This window comes from Tamandua tetradactyla, chromosome 1 (assembly GCF_023851605.1).
Source record: "Tamandua tetradactyla isolate mTamTet1 chromosome 1, mTamTet1.pri, whole genome shotgun sequence".
NCBI classification, from domain to species: Eukaryota; Metazoa; Chordata; class Mammalia; order Pilosa; family Myrmecophagidae; genus Tamandua; species Tamandua tetradactyla.
This window is the reverse complement of record NC_135327.1, coordinates 125,690,394-125,713,259: the sequence shown is the minus strand read 5'-3', so window position 1 is coordinate 125,713,259 and position 22,866 is coordinate 125,690,394. Positions and strand designations below refer to the sequence as shown.

Below are 22,866 nucleotides of genomic sequence, written 5' to 3'. Positions count from 1 at the left end.
AAACAGCTCCCTATGCAGCTTTGAGCAACTTGAGGCCGATTTAGGACTATCTTCAGTAGAAGTTTCTGTAGTAATATTATTACAATTTAAAGCATTTGTTCACCACATTATTTACCTGAATTAATGTCTCCATAGGCAATCAAGCCTTGATTGCCTTCTATTCATTAACATCTGATTTAATTAATAAGACTTATTCAAGAGGACTCTTCCATGTTTTCCTGTAAACAGCTCTAGTTTATTGATTCAACTTGTAATTATTTTAAGTTAAATCAGTGTTTGAATGATATGTTTTGAACCTCTATAAAATAACTTACTACCCAAGGTAATTAGAAAATACAATCTTCATTTTGTTTTATATATAATAATGGGTTTCCTCCTTGTTACTTTTAAATATTGACATTTTGTCAATGAGTCAGTAGCTTGTTTCAAGTATTTCAGTCCATACTGAAGTTTTAAAATACATTCACCAAAGGAGAACATTAGAAAATTTTGTAATTTTTTTTTTCCAAAGGCACCTTTTCTGAAGCTGAAGCCAGTGACTTAACATTTTTACTTGGCTTTAAAGAATTCAGTAGTGGATGAGTGTCAAAACGTGTAGAGAAAACTAATTAAGAAAGGAAAAAGTTACAATGACTTTGGTTAAAAGAGCAATTTGATAATCAATATGATCCTTAATGGGAAACCAATGAAGCAACTGGAGAGGAGGGAGGTACTGATTAGTGGTCTGTGCTCAGATTATTAAATGGTAGTGAGAGTCTTGAAGCATGTCTTTTGGGTACAAAAAGAGTAAGTAAGAAACATTCTGTAAATTCTACAACTTGAAATCAATAGAAACAAGAATATATATGTATGCATTCTAAATAAAGAGACTGCACCTTTAATTTGAAAAAAGAAAAGTAAGCAATATTTACCCCAGACTAAAAAAAGATATTAAGAACTTCAAAAAAATTTTGGAAACTAATTTTTATAATTCTTTCTTGACATATCTTACAAATATGAGGAGAGAGCTGTTAGTGACTTAACAGTATCAATAGTCATTCAATAAAATAGATTGAGGGGCAATACTATGCCAGGCAAGTTCTAGGCACTGGCATATATCAATGAACAAAACAAAAATTCCCTTCCCTCCTGGTGGTTATATTCTGGCAATTTTAAGGCAGTTCTTAGTTTCATATGACAAAATACATAAAACCTTAATGCCATTTGCTTGTGTGATTATTGTAAATGTTACTAAACTTATTATGCAAATTACTATAAATTTAGAAATTAACACTTGGAGGTTTGATTCATAAAGAATTACAGTTCAGAATCAGAATTCCATGAAACTAGATAATGTTCTTATAAGCAGTTACCATACAAAATAGGTTTGTTGAAAATTTTTTCAGCATAAAAATAATGCGAATTAGATTGTCCATGAATTAACTTAGAGGGCTTCCATCTTTAGTTGTATTTAAAGAATGGTGGTTCAATGAATAGTTTATCTTCCTTCAGTGTATTACAGGACAATTACAGTGTAATGGTCTGAGGGTATATAATTTTCAGAAGCATGAGGTCCCTGTGTTCCAGAATTCAGTTCAGGGTATATAAAAGTTAACCACCGTAAGGGAGATGGAAAATCTTTGTGGGAAGAAGGGTCTGTGTGTATATGTGTGTGTGTGTGTGTTTGTGTGTGTTTATGGATGAGGGAAATATCTGTAACTTGTGGTGAAAATTCCAGTCAGTTCTTGGAATCATCAACTGCCTCCTTGGGGAGCCTGTGATGAGCTCAACAGGCCTGATAAAAAAGGATGCATATGTCAGCACTGACTACATCTCAGCCTCCAGCCCTGCCAAAGGCTTCCCTCCATCCTAAAGGACAAAGGTGCAGTCTCCAGCTGTGCCTGGGTACACAGAGCATAATCGTGATTAGAAAAATCAAGACAATGAATTCAAAAGAGCATAGTTGCAGAGGCAAAAGCCAGCAGGCCTGTGTTCCCAACTGAAACAGAAGGAAAAATAATAAAAGCAACACAACTCCTAATCTTGAGAAAGATGGCACATTGTAGAACCTCCTAATCAGATGATCTTTATGTGATTACTATAACCAGTTACATATTGAACAATTAGTTCAATGAGGAATGTTACTAGGATGGCTTGGCTGTGATAAATGCCTGTTGGGTTTTGTGACTGTTGCAGTTCTGGGGCAGAAACGGTCCAACTAAGATGTAGTTTTTAAAAGAAACTTTAAAAATCTTTTTGCAACCTCAGGCAATAGATTTTTCTGGGCCACCGGAGTTCTCCTTGCTGGTTCCTTAACTGCTAAAGGCCTTTGATTGCAATTAAATTGCAATAGGAAACCATTTTTGACCCATCAGATTGGTGAAATCGAATGTTGATAACATGCAGTATAGATGAAGGAAGAACAGGCACTCTCATTGTTTAGAAATATAAATCGTGAGGTAGGACAATTTGTCAGTATTCATCAAAATTTCAAATGCATACCCCTTTTGACTTTGAAATTCCAGTTGTAGGAATTTTTTATGTGGATTAAATGACAGGTACAATACTTGTTGAAAAATTGTAGTAGCAGAAAATGGGAACAAGCTCAATGCCCATCAGTAAAGGAGTAGGGTTGGTTAAATTAAGTACATGTCACCCACACAAAGGAATACTGTGTGATCTTTCAAAAGCAAGAGGTGTTTTTCTATGAATTTAAAAGGAAGAGTCAATAAAATATATGAAGTGGTAAAAACAGCACAACTGTTGTGTATAGATATACCTGCATGTGCACACACACACACACACACACACACACATACATTGTGTATATCTGGATGTATTTACAAATAAGCATAAGTTGTGATCTTGGAAGACTGAAGCTGAGCGGCTGGAGGAGGGTGTGAGAGGGAGTTTTTCTTTTTCCTTTTTTTAACTTTTTTATTGTATAGTATAACATACATACAAAGCAAAGAAATAAAAAAGCAATAGGTTTTAAATCACTCTTCAATAAGTGGTTACAGGATACATTCCAGAGTTTGTCATGAGCTACCATATGATCCTCTCATATTTTTCCTTCTAGCTGCTCCAGAATATAGGAAGCTAGAAGGCTTAAATACTTTTTGATCATCACAACTGACTTTTTTTCCTTCTTTTTTTGTGAGCAATAACATATATACAAAAAAGCTATAAATTTCCAAGCACAGCACCACAATAACTGTAGAATATATTTCAGACTTTGACATGGGTTACAGTTTCATAATCTTAGGTTTTTACTTCTAGCTGCTCTAAAATACTAGATACTAAAAGAGATATCAATTTAATGATTCAGCATTCATATTTGTTTGTTAAATCCTATCTTCTATGTATAATTGCATCATCACCTTTGATCTTTCTATCCCTCCTTTTTCTTTTTTTGCATGGGCAGGCACTGGGAATTTAACCCGGGTCTCTGGCATGGCAGGCGAGAACTCTACCTGCTGAGCCACTGTGGCCCACCCTCTATCCCTCTCTTTAAGGGTGTTTGGGCTATGACCATTCTAACTTTTTCATGTTGGAAGGGTCTGTCACTAATATGGGGTAGGAAGATGGAACTATCTGATGTTCTGGAGAAGCTGGGCTAGGTTTCAGGACTTATCTGGACCAGGAACCCATCTGGAGGTTGTAGGTTTCTGGAAAGTTACTCTAGTGTATGGAACCTTTGTGGAATCTTTTTTATTGCCCTAAGTGTTCTTTAGGATTTGCTGGAATGATCCTGGTTGGGGGTTGGTAGGTTATGATAGGTAGCAGTGTGTAACTGAAGCTTGCGTAAACAACCTCCAGACTAGCCTCTCTATTCTATTTGAACTCTCTCTGCCACTCATAATTAGTTACACTTTTTCTTATTTCATGCTTTTGGTCAGGGGAGTTTTTCTTTTTATCATATACCTTCTTGTATGTTTTACACTTTTAAGGTGTGCTTGTTTTATCTATTTTCATTAAACAAACCAACCAAATAAAGTGTTGCTGGTCCTAGTAGAATTAGAAAATAAATTACTCAATGAGAAGACTTATATAGATAGTCATATATTTGATTGTTAACAGAATTGACCCTGGATGAAAAGTTATCTCCATAATACAATATTACTTTTTTTTTTTTTTTTTTAGAATTAAATAATACAAGATAAAACTGTTTTTACTGAATTCTCAAAAGTCCAAGTTAACACAAATGCCCTAACAAAACACCCAAAAAGTAGTCAATGGCAGCCAGTAGGCAACCCGAGACATGATTTTCAGGTGGAGCAACTGAAGAAGAGAAGGTCTGCCTGTTCACAGCTACCTATTTGCCATCATTTTGCAGCATTGATCTCACACATTTTGCGTTATCTTCCATGAACCAATGTCAGTGCTACTCAGGTGATACCCAAGAAAATCCAACAAGAGTAATGAAATACTAAAGGACAAGATTTTGCCTGGTGGAGCTGAGCTTTGGAGGACACAAACCACTGTAATATCTAAGATGGTTTTCACTTTCCAAGAACCAGTTTTCACCCTCTTAGGAGCAACAGCCCCACTCCCAACTCCTGCTCTGTCCAAGGCATGGTCCAGTCTTCTGAGTTACTGGCTATCACTTCCTACAATATTACTTTTAATTAGAGCTGATATACATTTAGAGTTTGCCTGGAAGAACCATGTGCTTTGGATAGTTCATGTGTAATCTTGTAATGGTAAAATATTCATAACTTTTATTTTGATGGTATACCATAATATATCACCCAAACCAACCAAAACTAATTTTAGTTGGCTTAGTGAAAGAGAGAGAGACAAAGTGAGAGAGAAGGAGGGAGAGATTTAAATGTCAAGTTTCTGTCCTTGGGAACAGACTTTAAAGTCAGAAAGATGAAGACTTTTCAGGAAAAGCAACAAAAAGCTATTGGAGAATCAAAGGGAGAGAGTTATTTTGAATGCTTGATTTTTAATTATTTGAGAATAATTGATGAAGCACGGTAATTTTGTTGAGCTCTAGTTTCATTCCAGGAAGAACATAGAATAAATCAGAGAATTTCAGTTAAATCTGGTACTATGAAAATGCAAATACTTAAAATGTAAATATTTAAAACATGAATATTTATGATGATGATATAGAATTCCCAGCCTTACTAAAATTAATCTTGTTATAGTGGAATAATTGAGTCATTGACATTTTCAGTGCAAAAGTACATAAAATGTAAGTTGTAAGGAAGAAAATTCCACTGTGGTGGAAACATGGATCTACTTCTCATCTTTTTGTTTGTTTGTTTGTTTCCTCCAGGGTAAATGGAAAATTGGTGGCACTGAAGGTGATCAGGCTACAGGAAGAAGAAGGTACACCTTTCACAGCTATCAGGGAAGGTAGGCACTTACTCTTGTTATGTTTGTTTTTGTGGTTTTATGATTTTTTTGTCTTTGTGATTTTAAACATAGCTGCTTAAATATTATACACCTCTAATTATGCTGGGTTGTTAAATTGCCTGTTTATATCCATCATTAGTGTGTGTAAACTGAAATTTAAATATCAGTACCTCTTGGAATCATGTGAAATCATATTAAATAAAACAAGACCATCCTTCAGTATACTCAGATGTGGGGGGAAAAACTTCTCTGTAATGATGGTGCGACTATCAGTAGACAACTACTTGAGGAATTTTGTAGATTTGATTTTATTTGCAGAGCTCCTAACATTACTCTGTATTCATGACTTCTAAGGAAGGTCCTTAAAATTAGGGTGGGGGGGGAGAATCATGCTATCTTATTAATAATTTTTATTTCTTCTTTCTTGATTTATTAATTCCTACCTTTCACTGTATTTTTCTATTAATATTTCTTAATTGTTGATTTATAAATACTCTTTATGTTAAAATCTTGTATGTTGTAATATTTTCTTCCATTCCATCAGTTTTATAAAATTTGCCTTTATAATGTAGGAGTTTTTTTTTTTTTTTAACTTCTTTAATTGTATAGTTTATAGTATAACATATATACAAAGCAAAGAAATAAAAAAGCAGTGGGTTTCAAAGCACTCTTCAATAAGTGGTTACAGGATAGATCCCAGAGTTTGTCATGGGCTACCATATGATTCTCTCATATTTTTCCTTCTAGCTGCTCCAGAATATAGGAAGCTAGAAGGCTTAAATACTTTTTTATCATCACAACTGACTATTTTTTCTTCTTTTTTTCTGAACAATAACATATATACAAAAAAGCTATTAATTTCCAAGCACAGCACCACAATAACTGTAGAACATATTTCAGACTTTGACATGGGTTACAGTTTCATAATTTTAGGTTTTTACTTCTAGCTGCTCTAAAATACTAGATACTAAAAGAGATATTAATTTAATGATTCAGCATTTATATTTGTTTGTTAAATCCTATCTTCTATGTATAATTCCACCATCACCTTTCATTTTTCCATACATCTCATTGGGGTTGTTTGGGCTATGGCAATTCTAAATTTTTTGATGCTGGAAGGGTCTGTCACTAATATGGGGTAGGGAGATGGAACTATTTGATGTTCTGGAGAGGTTGGGCTAGGTTTCAGGACTTACCTGGACCAGGGACCCATCTGGAGGTTGTAGGTTTCTGGAAAGTTACTCTAGTGCATGGAACCCCTTGTGGAATCTTATATATTGCCCTAGGTGTTCTTTAGGATTAGCTGAAATGGTCTGGTTCTGGTTTGGCAGGTTATGATAGGTAGCAAGGTCTACCTGAAACTTGTGTGAGTGCAACCTCCAGAGTAGCCTCTCGACTCAATATGAACTCTCTCTGCCACTGATATTTTGTTAATTATGCTTATTTTCCCCCATTTGGCCAGGATATAATTGTTTAGTGTAGGAGTTTTTTTTATATATTTTTACTTTTTATAAAATAAAGTTGCTTTATCTTTCTATGTATTACTTCTTGCATAGAAAAGTTTCTTTACTCCAAGAGAATCATATATTTTCTGTTATTAGAGGGAACTTGCTAATAGGCATTTTGAAAGTTTTGAGATTAGTGGCTTTTTCTCTATGATATTTTTAAAAGTACAAATTATCTTGATAAAAGATCAGTTTAATTTTTTGTATTGAGGAAATAAGATACTTGTTCTTCTGATCTATAAGATAAATATCAGTGTTGAGGATCTAAGTGTAAGGTCTCCAGTTGTATTTATTTCCCACTACTATCATTTTGATTTATACTTATTTTCTAGAAATCTACTTCCTATTTCCATTTTCTTACTTCTCATTCTGCTTTTCATCCCAATTCAATTTGGTTTCCATCCTTCTTATTTAACTGAAACTGTTGTCATCAAATTCACCAATGTTAAGCTGAAAACAGAATGAAACAAACTTAAAAATCAAAGCGCAGAAGAAGTTTACTGAGTTAAGGTGGCATTAATATGGAGCGGCACCTAAAGGAAGTTTCTGCCCAAAAGACTGGGTTTGAGGAGGCAGCTTATATGGCTTCTTGAGACAAAGGGAGGGGAATGTTGGTGTGCTGTAGGGGATGTGAGGTACGAGGGAGACCTGATCTTGTAAGCTGCAAGGGAGGTATGAGTTGCTTGGAACAGAACATCCTTGGTTCACAGTCTGTGACTGTGGTTCACAGTCAATGAACCACACAAGCAGAATGTTTGTAGCCATTTGGTGATGATAAGCAGAATTGTTGGCATCAGCTTGACTTGTTTATCACCGTTTCTCTTTTCTAGCAGGGGTAGAGGTCTCTGTCAGCACTGCAAAGGATCATTGATATGTCAGCCTAACTTAGTTGCCTTCTGTTTCTTCTTTGTAGTTTTCAGGGTAAAATGAAATTCAAGCAACTTATGATGGTTAGTAAAGCTATAACCAATAACTTCTTTATGGCCAAGTCAAATAGGAATCTCTGTGTCTTTATTTTATCCAGCCTTTTAGCAGATTTCAAATGGTTGAAACATTCTCTTCTATGGTAGCAGATTTTCCAAGTAGGTAGGTTTTTGTCTTTCTCTTGTAATGACTCCTTCTCTAAATTTTAAGGAGTATAGGCAGAGAACATCCTTCTTTTCTGTATCAGCACTCTTTCCTAGGTGATTCTATCCATTTCCATGAGTTTTAATAGCAGCTGTAAGCTGCTACACATATATCTTTTGGCTATGATCCTATTGTCCATCGTCATGTGTTCATCTGCCTACTTGGTATCTCCTCTTGAATCTCGCAGTATAAAAAGAGGATAATACATCACAACCAAGTGGAGTTTATTCCGAAAATACAAGGGTACTTCAACAGTCTGTAATCAATCAATGTATAATTGTCATCTCACCTTAAATCATCTGAAGTGGAACCCATGGTTCCCCAACAAACCAAACCATTTTCTCCCAGTGTTAGCAATGGCAGCACCCAGTGCCCTCCTTTCCCAAAGCTAGCCCGTGAGCAAGTCCTGTAGGTTACTTATTGAAAAAATATCTCAAGCTGTCACTTTCTTTCTTTTCACTGCACTCCCAGCCCAGGGTTCCGTCAGTTCTTGCTTGGACTTCTGAAATAGCTTTTTAATTGCACTCCCCATTTCCCTTTCCCTCAGCCCCTCCTCTATGCTATAACAAGTAAAATAATTTTGAAAGCCTAAATCATATAATATTTACTCCCTTTATTTTAGAAGCCTCACTTTGAAGTTCTGTATGACCAGTTTTTCTCAGATATGCCATAGTATTTCTGATCTCAGGGATTTTATACATACTTCTCCTCTTGACTAGGATGACCTTCTCTGCCTCTTACATATGCCAGGTGCTAATTCAAATGACCTCTCTTCAGAGAAGTTTCCTTTGCACATCCTGTCTAAAGTAGCAGCTAACCATCGTCTTACTGTACTTTACTTGCTATGCCCGCATGCTGTTTATTTCCTTTGTAGTCCTTACTGGAATCTGAATTAATTATTTTCTCTCCTTCCTATTAGTTATAATCTTAGTGAGATCAGGGACCTTGTCTGATTGTTCACTACTACATCCTCAGCATCTAGCATGGTAATCACTATAATATTTGTTGGATGACTTACTAAAAATCATTGAGCCAGCTTTAATAAATATGACAAGGTATTAGAGTCTTTGCCCTCAAGGAATCTGCCTTACAGGAGGGAGACAGAACAAATAGATGATAAGTTGAGGAATAATACAAGGTGGTATATGAAGATCATTCCTAAAGATAGTAAGTTTTAATGAAATTCCTCCACTGGTGAAGGTAAGGTGCTACTTGGGGCTTGAATTAGTCATAAAAGAAACTGAGAAGAGTAGACTGAGGGAGAAGGTGCATTCCAAACAAGAATAGAAAAGGAACTGATTTTTCAGAGCTCACTGTCTTTGCCAAATGTAGTGAATGGGAATAGTTTGTACAGAAATTCTAAATTGGTGGGGATGGAAGGGTGGTGCCTTAGTTTGCTGGGATTGCTATGACAGATACCACAGGCTGGTTGGCTTAAACAGCAGGAATTTATTATCTCACAATTTATAGGCTAGAAGTTCAGAATCAGAGTACCCACAGACTATCTCAGAGTCTGTATCATCTTGATTTTGGCTTGCTGATAATCCCTGGGGTTCCTTGTCTTGTAGATGCATTTCTTTCTGTGTTTCATGGTGATCTTACCCTCCTTCTTTGGCTTTTGCTTCTGTGCCCAATTTCTTTTGCTCATAAAGACTTTAGGCATATTGGATTAAGGCCCATCTGCATTCATTTTGGCTACTTCTTAAATAAAAAACATCTTCAAAGGTCTTTTTTAGAAAGGGATTCACACCCACAGGGTTGGGGGCTTAGGATTTGAGCATATTTTTATGGAGGGATACATGATTCAATCCCCAACAGGAAGTGTGGTGAATACTCCATATTTTGTTATCTCCATCATTGTACAGAGCAACTAGCATTTATTTGTTGGGAACTGGGCATCGGACAGGACACGGGATCCTCTAGTAAAGAATTCAGCAAACTACAGCTTGGGGCCCACTGCCTGTTTTTGTAAACACAGCCATACCCATCATTTACAGATCACCTGTGGCTGCAATTGTTTTTATATGGCCTAAAATATTTGGTCTTTGACCCTTTATAGAAAAATGTTTGCAACCCCCTGATCTAATACAATGAACAATTGCCTCATGTCCCACAGCATTTTGAAGTTCCTAAGGGATGTACATACAGGTGAAAAACCTGCTTATATTTTTCTGAACCTATAACTTGATTATAGTACATTTAAATACAAAATTATGTTCCACAGGGATTTAAAATGTCCCAACTTTTCCAAGAACAATTGAGGGAGAATTGTACTTTGTTTTGCTTGAAATTTTACTAAAACTTGTCCACCTTTTGGAAAACCCATGTATGAATGGCGATACTGGTTGTGTTATTTAAGTCAGTTATGCAGTACGTTGGATCATTCTGCGTTTGTAGTGTTTGTCTTTACTCTGATTCTATATATAGATGCAAGTACCTTTCTTTATGGTGACTTCCAAGTTACTGACTACTTCTATATTAAAAGCCATTATTTTATTGTAAATTTCTTTCCTTTTATGTCTCTTTTGTATTTCAGTTACATATAGATGTAAATAGATAAGTTATTTAAAATTATGTGTGTGCATTGGTCCTATTCTATATGAATTTCATTTCATAATAGCAAAGTCAGGTATATATCATTTTTATGTAGTAAGGGCATTTGGTCTGATGGGATTAAAAATCATTGGCGGAAATGTAACAGTGGGTTCCTATTAAGGTGTAGAGGTTAAAAGTGCTATTGAATTTGATTATGGTAGACCCTAAATGTGACACATGTAGGAGAGGGACAGAAAAATGCTGGGTCAAGTGGGAAGCAGGAGGAAAATGAAACTAGTTAACAGTATGTTTCCTAGCATTTGGGAGGTGTGCTGGGATTAACCAACCTAACCAACCTAACCAACAGTTCTTGGCACTGTTCCCTGTAGGTTAAGAGCAGGTTTATAAAGATATTATAGGATTCTATGTAACAGATGGGTCCATCAGTGAGAGGTTCAAGGGAAGAAGCAGGTAGAGTTAAATTCAGGTTATTGAAGACTAGTTTGTTCTCCCTGGCTGGGTGTGAGGCAGGGCCCTTTGGTGTATTATGGGTTGGATATCAAGGCAGCACAGGGGAGCCATGAATGCAGTGGATCACAGTCTCAACACATGTCCAAGACTCATCCTTGATGCACTGGGGGCAGCATGACTTCACTCTAAGCCTTGAGATAAACTTAGGAACCGGCCCAGGCTGTGGTTGTGTCATCGCATGCAGGGTTGTGTAAATGGATCCTTGTTCTGCAGGATCAGAGAGTCATAGAAGACTTTTGTGCTGGGTGTATTAGGAAGATGAATCTGATATTAGGACATGATATATATTGAATAAGGACAACACTGGAAGCTGATGAATCAGTCATTCAAGTTAGTGCAGATTTGAAATAAGGAGGGCCTGGGTTTCTGAGAAGGTAGTGATAATGATGAACAATGAAATATTTTATGAAGAAAGAAATGCCAGAAATAGGTGCAGTATGGTTATAAAGAATTAAGGAGGTGGGGACTACTGATGGTTTTGAGTTTGAATGAGGGCAAAAACGGTGCCATAGAGAGAAATAGTTTCTGATTGCATAGAAAATTGTTTTAATGCTTTATAGGTTGAAAGTGTTGTTTTTTTTTTAAAAATATAATATTCACATTAGCTCTTTGAAGGGGATTTTATTTCTTAATTTGCAGAATTTATATGATTTACAGGATCATATAAATATGAAATAGAGGTTCAAAGAGTTTAGATGACTTGTCTAAGGAGCTGGATCTTCTTCTTAGGCCTTATTAGATTCCAAAACAGTATCAATACCCACTTTTGGAATGGTTGAGTTAGGTTTATTAACATTCTGAGTACAAGAGACATCTATATGAAAATGACTTCTTTAGAGATGTAGGAATGTAACTCATGAGAAAGTTTAGTATAACAGTATATATTTAGCATGGTCCTCAAGAAGTTTAACAAGTATAAGATTTTTGTGATGTGAACTTAAAGTGAAAATGGGGAGTTAAGTTGTAAGGTCATGCATGAGATGGAAACAACCATGGATTTTGGAGTCTGGAAAGTGAGTTTTGATACTGACTTTGTTTTTCATCACCGCATAATATAAAGCAAACACCTAATGGCTTTTTAGTTCCAGTAACTACTTGCAGAACACAGGAGTTAGATTATGTTAGAAAACCATCTAGGACTGCATTGTGGTTTTGATTTCTCAAAGAGTCTTTAACCTCAAAATTTTGAATGTTCAATTTTGAGATCAGGGATATTTAGAAGAATTATTGAGGCATGATGGAACTGATCACACTATAACCTTGGGGTTACCTTTGAATAAAATATGTTTGAGGTTTCATATGTTTTCCTAATAAAATATGACTTCTGAGTGATTTTTTTCTAGAGGTAAATGACCCTATATTAAAAGGAAGAATTAAGCTCCTGGTCAAACTGGTTATTTGGTCCTTTCCTACCTTCTCATCTCTACCTTGCATTGTCTTATTTTTGTTATTTAGGTGTGCAAACAAACACTTACCATCATCTAGCTTTTTGATCTTTTGCTATTAATACTTCTAGAAATACATTTACAGAAACTCCTCTGTGTGTTGTTGTAGAGCTTGGAACATTCAGAATGGGGAGAGTAGATGCTTTGGATATTCATTTGGATTTCATTTTTATATTGATGAGGGAGCAGTATGGCTTGTTCAATTGAGATGAGGTACTTGAATTTTAATTTGACTCTCTTCTCTGTTGCGATCAATTTTCTCATTCACAAAATATCAGCAGTAGGAAGATTTCAAACTAGAAAGGCACTGCACAGTAAAGTAGTTTTCAAGTGGCTGCTTGCCACTTAGGGGCTTACCTAGGAATTTGAATTTTAACACATAATTTTCACCTAAAGTGGAAATACATGCACGCAACCCTAATCTTACCTACATTTATGTCCAAAGATGGACTTTGAATTTTGTCTCATTGAGCTAGAGTGCTTAATTTAATGGCTTAATTCAGATTTAGTAAATCGGAGACATGTTCTCCCAGATTTGCCCGTGTGTTGAAATGTATTCTGTCTTTGATGGCAGCTTAGAGAAATTAAGTACCAAGTGCTGAGAGCGAGCTTTTTGAATTTAATTTAAATTTCTTGTATGTTATAGTCACGGCTTGTGGTGGAAGTGATAAGGTATCAAGGTTTGAAATGGAGTGGGATAAAATGTCATAGGATATCCCATCTTTAAAACAGCTTCACAGTCTGTATGTTTTTACTGTGTGATGCTATATTCTAGATGCCCAAGAAAATTTTGGCTAAGATTTCCCCAGACAAAGGAGTAAGGTGAGGTAACCAATTGTCTCCTTTCATGGATACTTAAACATCTGGTAGCTTTATTAAATGAAAGTTGTGCTTAAAGAGAAATCTAGATACTCTAATGCCAACAGGCAATGTTAGGGTGTGCTTACACACTGTGCATACACAGAGCTAGTTCTAGACTCATTCAGTTTTCATAGAACCTTCACTCTAAGATATATACTATGCTTATCTCTACTTTCATTTGAAGAAGTGAGGTATAGAGGGATTAAATCACTCACCCAATGTCACAGCTAATGAGTGATAGGGCTGTATCTGGAATCTCACTCCAGAGCCCATAGTTAAGTATTACACTATGTTAGAGAGATTTGAAGTAAAAAATTTTGAGTTTTATGTTGCTTTTTTTTTCATGCAGAGGGTTGCATTATTTTCATTTTATTAAGGTAAGCAAAGCAGGTGGAGATTTTAGAATAAAGTAGGGAAACAAGTGTAGCATCCATATAGGCAAAGGAAAGGTCAAAACCAAGCAGAAAGACAAAATAGTTTCAACATCATAGGTAAGGGGATGTAGGAAACATATAAAAGATACTTTAATGGCAAATCGATAATATTGGACTCTGTTTGGATATATTCCCTTTAATACATGACCGAGTATTCCCATATATTTTACCTGCCTTTTCTCTTTTTGTCCTCTCTCTGTGTATTAGAAAATAACTCTTATTAAAAACTGAATATTTTCTTTGTGTATTCCTCAGTTGATTCCCCTCCCCCATTATTTATAGTATTAGAATACTAAGGAAACATTTTAGATTTCTGATGAAATTAAGGTACACAGGAGGAAAGAGGTGAATAGTAGTTGAAAAGAGAATTAAGTGAAAAGATAACCTCTCATGTCTCATATTTGGAAATAAACTGCCTATAAAATGAATTATTTGATCCTTTAATTGTTAATTTTGGACTGTTTACTTAAAATATTCTTAATAACTCAGTTATTTATTATATGAATTATTTGAGTTACCATAATTATTTGTATAAGCTTGCTAAGGTTAGGAAATAGAAGATAAGGCTGATTTTAATTGTCATGAAAATTTTGGGTATTTGATATATGACCATCATCATATATCATATATATCACCTTCATCATCACATCTTCCTAACTATGTTCAGTTCCTTAATTTGTTTTGGTTGTTTTTTATTGATTGTGTCATCTCTTTTCCTTGTAGCTGTTTGATAATAACTGCTGGTGAAGAGTGAATGTTAGCTTTGATATCTAACTTATTTGTAATTCTATTGTAATTAACCTAGTATACTGGTCTGAATCTGTGGTGGACCCCAGAAAAGCCATGCCCTTTGATTCTCATTCAGTATTGCTGGGTGGGAACATTTTGATCGTTTCTATGGAGATGTGACCCACCCAATTGTGGGTGGTAACTTTTGACTAGATGATTTCCATGGAGGTGTGTCTCCACCCACTGAAGGTGGAGTTGCTTGCTGAAATCCCTTAAAAGAAAACATTTTGAAGAGAGTCCCTTTTGGTAGAGCCACGTGAAAGCCAGCAGACGTCATCATGTTCACCATGTGCCCTTCCAGCTGAGAGAGAAACATGGAACGTCATTGGCCTTCTTGAACCAAGATATCTTCCCCCAGATGCCTTAAATTGAGCATGTCTATAGACTTGTTTTAATTGGGACATTTTCTCAGCCTTAGAACTATAAACCAGCAACTTATTAAATTCCCCTTTTTAAAAGCCATTCCGTTTCTGGTATATTGCATTCCGGCAAGTAGCAAACTAGAACACCTACGTTTTGTTTTTTGAATTTGGGGTGTCTCTTCCTTCTTTCACAGAGATATTTGTGGTAATAGTGCTCTGGTATCTTCATTGAACCTTGGAAAGCTTAGGAATGAAAGGTACTATTTATATGTTTCATTCACACTCTTCATTACTTTCTTTTTGCTAAGTTTACTTACATAGAAGAAGTGAAAGAATGAATAAACTTTCTCCAAAGTAGTTTATTCTTGGTTCTCTCTAAATTGGCTCTTTTGTTGTTGCTTTTGTTCATTTGTTTTTGTTTTTGTTGAGTAAGATGTTACTCTTCCCGAGTGATTGAACAACTCATTAGCAGTGGCTTGTGCGGAGATAGATTGAGTCCTTCTGGCAGGGAAGATGATTGAGGCACTGTAATTATTCTGGGGTAGGAGGCAGATTGGAAACCAATACAATGGGGACCACCAAGGATACGAAGTAGATATGAAATAAAAAAGGTCTACTTCCATAATTCTGAAAATTGGTTTTTGGGAGTTTAGATGCAGTTATTCAAAGGCGAAATGTTTTAAATCATGATTAGAATGTCAGACTGTCCCGCGAGTCCTTTTCATCCAGATGTGCAGTTGAACAATTATTTAGCTCTTGTGGTCAAATAGCATTTAAGTACCCCCTATAATATCCTTTCCTGGACAAGAATTCCAAATGGCTGGGTAACAGGACACATCTTACCCTTAATCTCCCTCCCCAGTGGAGAGAGGGAATGTGCCAAAGAGGACTCAGGGCTTCCATTCTCTCCCTTTTCCCTGACCTGCAGTCTGCCATGCTCACACTACTGGAAACTAAATGGGGAGAGTGGGCACAGATGGGAAAAAGGTTTCCTGAAGTACAAGCTCTTTCTACTTCAGAATTGGAAGGGAATTGGCTGAGGAGGGGGATAGAGGGCAATCATTTGTTTTCATGTTTGTATTTTATTAAATATTGGGGTTTTTTGAAGGGCTTATCCCCTGTAATGATTTCTAAATTAATAACTGGATTTCTAAACAGAAATTAAAATAATTTCTTTATGCCGGCGGGTGATAGGTTAGATGAGGTGTCTTCCAAGAGTCTTTATAACTCAACTCACATTTTTCTAAATTTAGCTACTTTCTTAGTAGGTGCTTTTTAAGACCCTAGTTGTGCCATCATTACTTGAAACATGTTATTCTATACATGAGTGAATTTGGAAGCTAAGTCAGACTTTAGAGATCACCTTGTCCAGAAGTTTCTAAATTGCAAACTAGCAATGCGCAGGCTACATATTTGGCCCTAACAATGTCTTTTAACAAAGTGGATTAGAGGCCAGCAAGGGGCATTCTAATCTAATGACTAAGAGCCTGGATTCTGAAGCCCCACTGTCTGGGTTAAATTTGGCCTCCATTCCCATCTAAATGTGTGATTTTTGTGCAAGGCATCTAAACTCTCTGTGTCACAGTTTCGTCATCAGTAAGAATACTACTTTTTATTTGGGTTGTTGGGATATTATATCTATAAAATATATGAGTCGATGCAAGAGAAACAATAAAGGAATAATGAAAATCTCTTGGCCATAAGAAGTATATTAGCAGGAATTAAAAATTCAGAAGACTTGGATGGTGAATTCAAGGAAATCTCTCTAAAGAAGATCAAGGACAGCTATTTCTTTGAGGATAGATGATATAGATGATAGAGTTCCTCAGGATTTTCTTCTATGTGGTCTTTGTTTCCTTTTTTTCTGCTTCTCTGTTTTGTTTCTTTCTTACTGGTGGCATCCTTCAGATGTTTGGGGATCTTGATGGTCAATTCATATTTTGGAGTGGCAATACTAATTTGTTGACTGGAAGCTCTGAGTGCTTGAATAGGGAATGTTGGTTGGAAAGGTTCACTGGAGGGCAACAGGGTGGCATAATCAGTTTTTTTACTCCACAACCGCACAGATGTCACTATATGGGGATTTTTTTTGGCGGGGGGGGGGCTTCAGTTTCTATGGGAAAGTATTATTTATTTGACTGCTTAAAGGGTTTATGTTGCTGCCCACATTCTGAGTGCTTAGTAAGAGACAGGTTAGGGTGTCTCACTCTCTAACATTCAGATTTTTGTTGAATCTCTATTTTCAATTCAGATCATGTAGCTAGTGTGAAGGAATAAGGAATATTGAAATCCTAAGGGCAAAGAAAAAAAACAAAAGATAAGGGCCTGAAAAAAGGCCTTGGCAGTAGCAGAGAAAGAAGAGGACTGTGTTCAGGAGGCACTTAAGAGGAAGGCTTGGTAGGGTCTGATGTTTAACTAGACATGAACTTGATGGAGCTATAGATATTTCCAGGAATTTGACTTGGGTAATTGGGCAGATGGTGGGGCCAATAGTGAGAAAGAGAATATGACAGGGGTGGGGGAAAGATAATGAATTAATGGTTTCAGTCTCTGACATTTTAAGTTTGAGGTCTAGAACTCATGTGGGAATTCTTTAAATGGTGTGCAATTTAGATAACAGGTCACCTGTACCTAAATTGAGGACCCTACTAGGTACCTTTAAGTATATGATCTCATTTACTCTTTCAACCTCCTGAGGAAAGTTGTTATTATCTTCATTTTACTAATGAATAAACTGACGTCTAAAGAGATTTTTGTTCAAAGTCACTCAAACAGTTAAGTGGTGAATATGGAGTTCAGTTTGGACCTTCTAACCAGTTCCTAGAACGGTACCTGGAACATGGTAGGCACTTAATATTGAATGATTGAGCAAAACAATGAGAAGTCCAAATCCTTTTTATTTTCTATTATTCTGCATTGCTATTAAGATAGAATTCCATATGGACAAAATTGCATGGACAAGGAGGTGAAGCTGGGAAAGCACAGAACAGGAAGTCAGGATATTTGAGTTGGTTGTGGCTGTGCCACTTGCTTTTTGATCATGAATAAGTGACAACTCGTGTTTCTTCATCTTTGAAATGAGCAGGTAGGACTAAAAGAAGATCTAAGCACTTCAGTGTAAATCTTTACCTGGATAAAGGATCTATAATTGTGTCATCAGTGTTCATCATATACAAATGTTAAAATGTGCACACTTATTGTGCTAAAAATATTTCTCTTAAACTCTTTGATAATAACCCTTTATGTCTGTGACTGTAAAAATTAGCATGAATTGCTTCAGAGCATTTTACAATTGACAGGCAAGTTTTTTTTGTAAATGGAAGATAAAAATCCATGAGTCTAGACTGTGATTCAATAAGCTTATGTAAATTGCTGCAATTGTTATTCTTTGTAAGTCTGAGTAATTTGATGGGTATCTACCAATTGATATCAACAAAATTTTGCAGGCTGTTAGATCATGTGATCTTAAAGACTACAAAAATCATATGAAAGGTTTATCATGTCTTTATTTTAAAAGATAAAGTGTTTTTTTAAATCAAGTTACTGACTTCTTGTCAGTTTTAAATTTTTTAAAATTTCATGCTTTGTTAAAAATTTTGTCCTGTTTTGTTAATTGGAAGTATAAATTCAGCTATGATCCTTTTATGTTTAATACATTTTTAATAGTATTTTATAACTAGCTTTAATCTGAAGGTACTTATAACTGGCTAAAAGTTCACATAGAGTTTTTCAAAACCTACCTTGCTAACCTTTAAAAATGTCACCTCATTTAATTGCCACCATACTTTTATGATATGTTATATTTCTTATGTATAAAAGTATGATGGGACTTAATCTCCAAATTACAGATGAGGAAATTGAGGACTAGGAATAAATGAATTTTCCTATACTGTACAATTTGCTAGTAAATGTCTAGGTTAAGATTTTTTTTTTAGCATTTGTTCACCCTATTATTCATTTATAATCTGTATGTTTTTCTTGTCTGTTGATAAAGTAGATAAAAGAAGCATCAGACACAAGGTTTTCACAATCACACAGTCACATTGCGAAAGCTATATCATACAATCATCTTCAAGAAACATGGCTACTGGAACACAGCTCTACATTTTCAGGCAGTTCCCTCCAGCTTCTCCATTATACCTTAACTGAAAAGGTGATATGTATGTAATGGGTAAGAACACCTCAAGGATAACCTCTTGACTCTGTTTGGAATCTCTTAGCCATTGACACTTTATTTTGTCTTATTTTGCTTTTCCCCTTTTTGGTGGAGAAGGTTTTCTCAATCCCTTGATGCTGAGTCCCAGCTCATTCTAGGATTTCTGTCCCATGTTGCCAGGAAGGTCCACACCCCTGAGAGTCATGTCCCACATAGAGAGGGGGAGGACAGTAAGTTTGCTTGTCATGTTGGTTGAGAGAGAGAGGCCACATCTGAGCAACAAAGGAGATTCAAAAGAGGTTCTCTGGGGGTGACTCTTAGGTCTAATTTAAAGTAGGCTTAGGCTATCCTTTGCGGGGTTAAGCTTCATATAAACAAACCCCAAGAATGAGGGCTCGGCCTATTGCTTTGCTTGTCCCCACTGCTTCTGAGAATATCAAGAATTCTCCACTTGGGGAAGTTGAATTTTCCCTCTTTCTCGCCATTCTCCCAAAGGGACTTTGCAAATACCTTTTTATTCACTGTTCAAATCACTCTGGAATTTATCAGGGCATCACTCTGGACAAACCTACAAAATCTCATGGCCTACTCAAGGTTCCATGTACTTATGGTGTTCAATTAAGCTGTTCACATAAGTTATATTAGGAAATGCCTAAGTTACAATTTTAACTGGGGTGTCTTTAACCGATATTTCTTCTGAACATGATATATACTTCCCTTAAAAATGTCTTGGCTAATTTATAAAAGTGATGTGACTTTATAATTTACATATGAACTTTTTGTCATAATGGTAAGTAACATAGCTACTATAACTTGTCTTATAAAAATACAACCCATTTGGTGTACCTTTGTTACTTCTCAATATTTCAAGAAGTTATTATATTGTTTATTGCCTAAGCTATGTCCTATTTAATAACGTAGAAATAGTCAAAGGATAACAGACTATGAATGGCAATCATGACCAATGTCATGACCACTGACAGGGTTTAGGTGTATATATTTTTTTGCTGTAAATTAAGGTAAATGTCTCTGAATGTTTAAGGAACTCCCAAGGAAGTTAGCAATTGAGGAGGCTCTTGAATGTTCATTTGAAAAAAATAGATACATCTTCTATATTGATCTAGATTTTTAGGAAAGGAATTTGACAGTCAGAAGGAGAGGACAGAAAGAACGGTGTAAAAAAATCTTTGAAGAAATAATTGCTGAAAATTTAGTAATTTTGAGCAAAACCGTGATCAAATCTATTAATACAAGAAGATCAGTGAAGTGCAAATAGGAGAAATGGAGATCCATTCCAAGATCCACAATAGTCGAACTATTGAAAGCCAAAGACAAAGAGAAAAATCTTGAAAGCAGCACAAGAAAACAGTTGATTACCTGCTAGGGGAAAAATACATAAAAATCAAAGGAAGAATTAAAAAGGAACACTAAAAACAGATTTCTTTAGCACAAAGAAGAATATAGGAACAAAAATATGAAACTTTTTGAAAAGAAACAGTGATGTGTCAGATGCAGATATAAATGCAATCATATCAACAGCTGTGGACTAAAAACACCAATCAAAAGACAGAGATTTTCAGACTGGATGAGAGAGGAAGGGCCACAAATATGTAGCCTATAAGAGAACACTTCAATTTCAGAAACTTGTTAGGTTGAAAGGAAAAAGATGGAAGAAGATATACTGTGCAAATAACAACCAAAGAAAGCTGGAATGGCTATATTAGTATCAGGAAAAGTAGAATTTAGGACAAGAAATATTTTAGATACAAAGAGGTATGTTTTGTAATCATGAAGGGCAATACATCAGGAACGTATAGCAATTATGAATGTATAGATACCTGGCAGTGGTACCCAAATATGCAAGAAGCGTAAACTCACAGAATTAAAAGAAGAAATAGGCAATTCAACAATTTTAATAACACAGTACTTTAGTTTCAATAATTATGGGGACAGCTAGAGAGAAAAACAAATATATGGAATGCTTGAACAACTCTGTGACCAAGTTGACATGGATACAAACCCAACCCAGCACCAGCAGACTATGCATTCTTTTTTTGTCTTTGGCATGGGCAGGCTCTGGGAATCGAACCCAGGTCTCCAGCATGGCAGGCCAGGATTCTGCCACTGAGCCACCATTGTACCACCCTATGTATTCTTTTTAATAGCACATCGGACATTTGCCAAGATAGACCATAGGCTAGACCACAAAACAAGTGCCACTCAATTTAAAAGGAGTGAAATAATTCAAAGTTATGTGCTCTAGTCACAGAGTAATTAAAATAAAAAGCAACAACCAAAAGAAATGTAGAAAAAATGTGGAATTAAACAACCTATTTCTTGATTTTTTTTTTTTGACATGGGCAGGCTTCAGGAATTGAACCCAGGTCTCTGGCATGACAGGGAAGAATCCTGCCACTGAACCACCATTGCACCACCTTTAACAACCTATGGGCCACGTTTTACTTCATCGTTTAGAACAAATCTTCACTCCAACTCACCTTTCAGAAATTAGGTCCTCTAGTTAACACTGCTGATGTCCATGCTGTTAGAGCTCATCTTCATCTTTCCAGGAGGGCAGAGAACGAGTAGGAATAGTAGCCATATGCTGAATTGAGCCACCATAACCACTTCGAAGAATGAAAGAGACATCTTGTGTGCTTCAGTTTTTGTCGACAGCTTTAATTGCAACATATTTTTTGTTGCAATTTTATTTTATTTTATCTCACTGAGCAAATAAATAAAACATTGCATAACTCATGCCATCAAGAAGCCAATTGTAAATGGAAACTGGAAGGTTGAACTTTTATGACTCTCCATAGTGGAGAAGCAGCCAAAGAAAGCTGCATCTCAGAGGAAGAAATTCCCCTCACCCTTCTCAAGACTTTGCCTTCCCCATCTTTTCCCAACTCTGCTTTTTGATTCTTTACCTGAACTTACCTTGTAAGCCTAGAATCTCTTTGTCTCATTCTCCACCAGTCTTTATCTTTTAAGGCCCAATTAAAATGCTGCCTCTTACATGAAAACTTTCTGGCTTTCATTGACGAGTATACTTTTCCTTTTAGCAGTTACCACACTATATACTTTATATAGGTAGTTGAGTTCGACTGTAAACTCTTCACAGTATATTGGGGCTTAGATGCTATATTGTTCATGTTTCTTTTCTCTATATAGCCCATAGGAGCCATACAATAATTGTTTAATTTTAAAAACCTAATTCTGAGGGTTGTGATAGGAAGCAAGCATTGAAATTGGTCATATCCCAGTTCTTTCCCTACTAGTGCCAAAATGAAGCTAACCCAATGACCAGTTAGTTTTTAACAGAATTCAAGCAGTAATAAATAGGTCAGAGTGCTTTCTGAGTTAAAAGGGGAAGAAATTGCTGTTGCAGTCATAAAAGAGAATTTGGACTAAGCCTGAAAGGATAGGTAGGATTCATATGAAGGGACATAGACAGAGAGGAGCATGTCTACTAGGGTGAGTGAGGTAGGAAGTACTACTTCCTTCCCATAAAACCCATGGTGTGGTGGTAATCAGGCAGTTAAATTACTAGGCAGTGGGGTATGGTATGCAAGATGCTCTTAAAAGTTTTCTAATGATTGTATTATGGCTGCTATTGTGTCCACTGCTATTTACTAAAAAGACAAGCGCTTTTGTTCTGTGCACAGTCCTAATTTCTAGGACTTCTGTTCTTTAAATTTTTTTTTATTGTTGTTTTACTATAGCATTTGCTACCCTAGCATGAGTTTAATTGTTGATTCTGGATCATTAATGTAG

At 35.9% G+C, this 22,866-nt stretch overlaps 1 protein-coding gene across 5 annotated transcripts in view; it reads left to right on the top strand.

Annotated features, from left to right (window-relative positions):
• Positions 1–22,866, top strand: part of CDK14 (cyclin dependent kinase 14) — a 653,719-nt gene that overhangs the window by 257,535 nt on the left and 373,318 nt on the right. For all 5 annotated transcript variants that reach the window (XM_077119488.1, XM_077120922.1, XM_077121765.1 and 2 more), the window contains one exon: positions 5,267–5,346. In XM_077119488.1, coding sequence (XP_076975603.1) covers positions 5,267–5,346 — 80 coding nt within the window. The remainder of the gene's footprint in view (positions 1–5,266; positions 5,347–22,866) is intronic.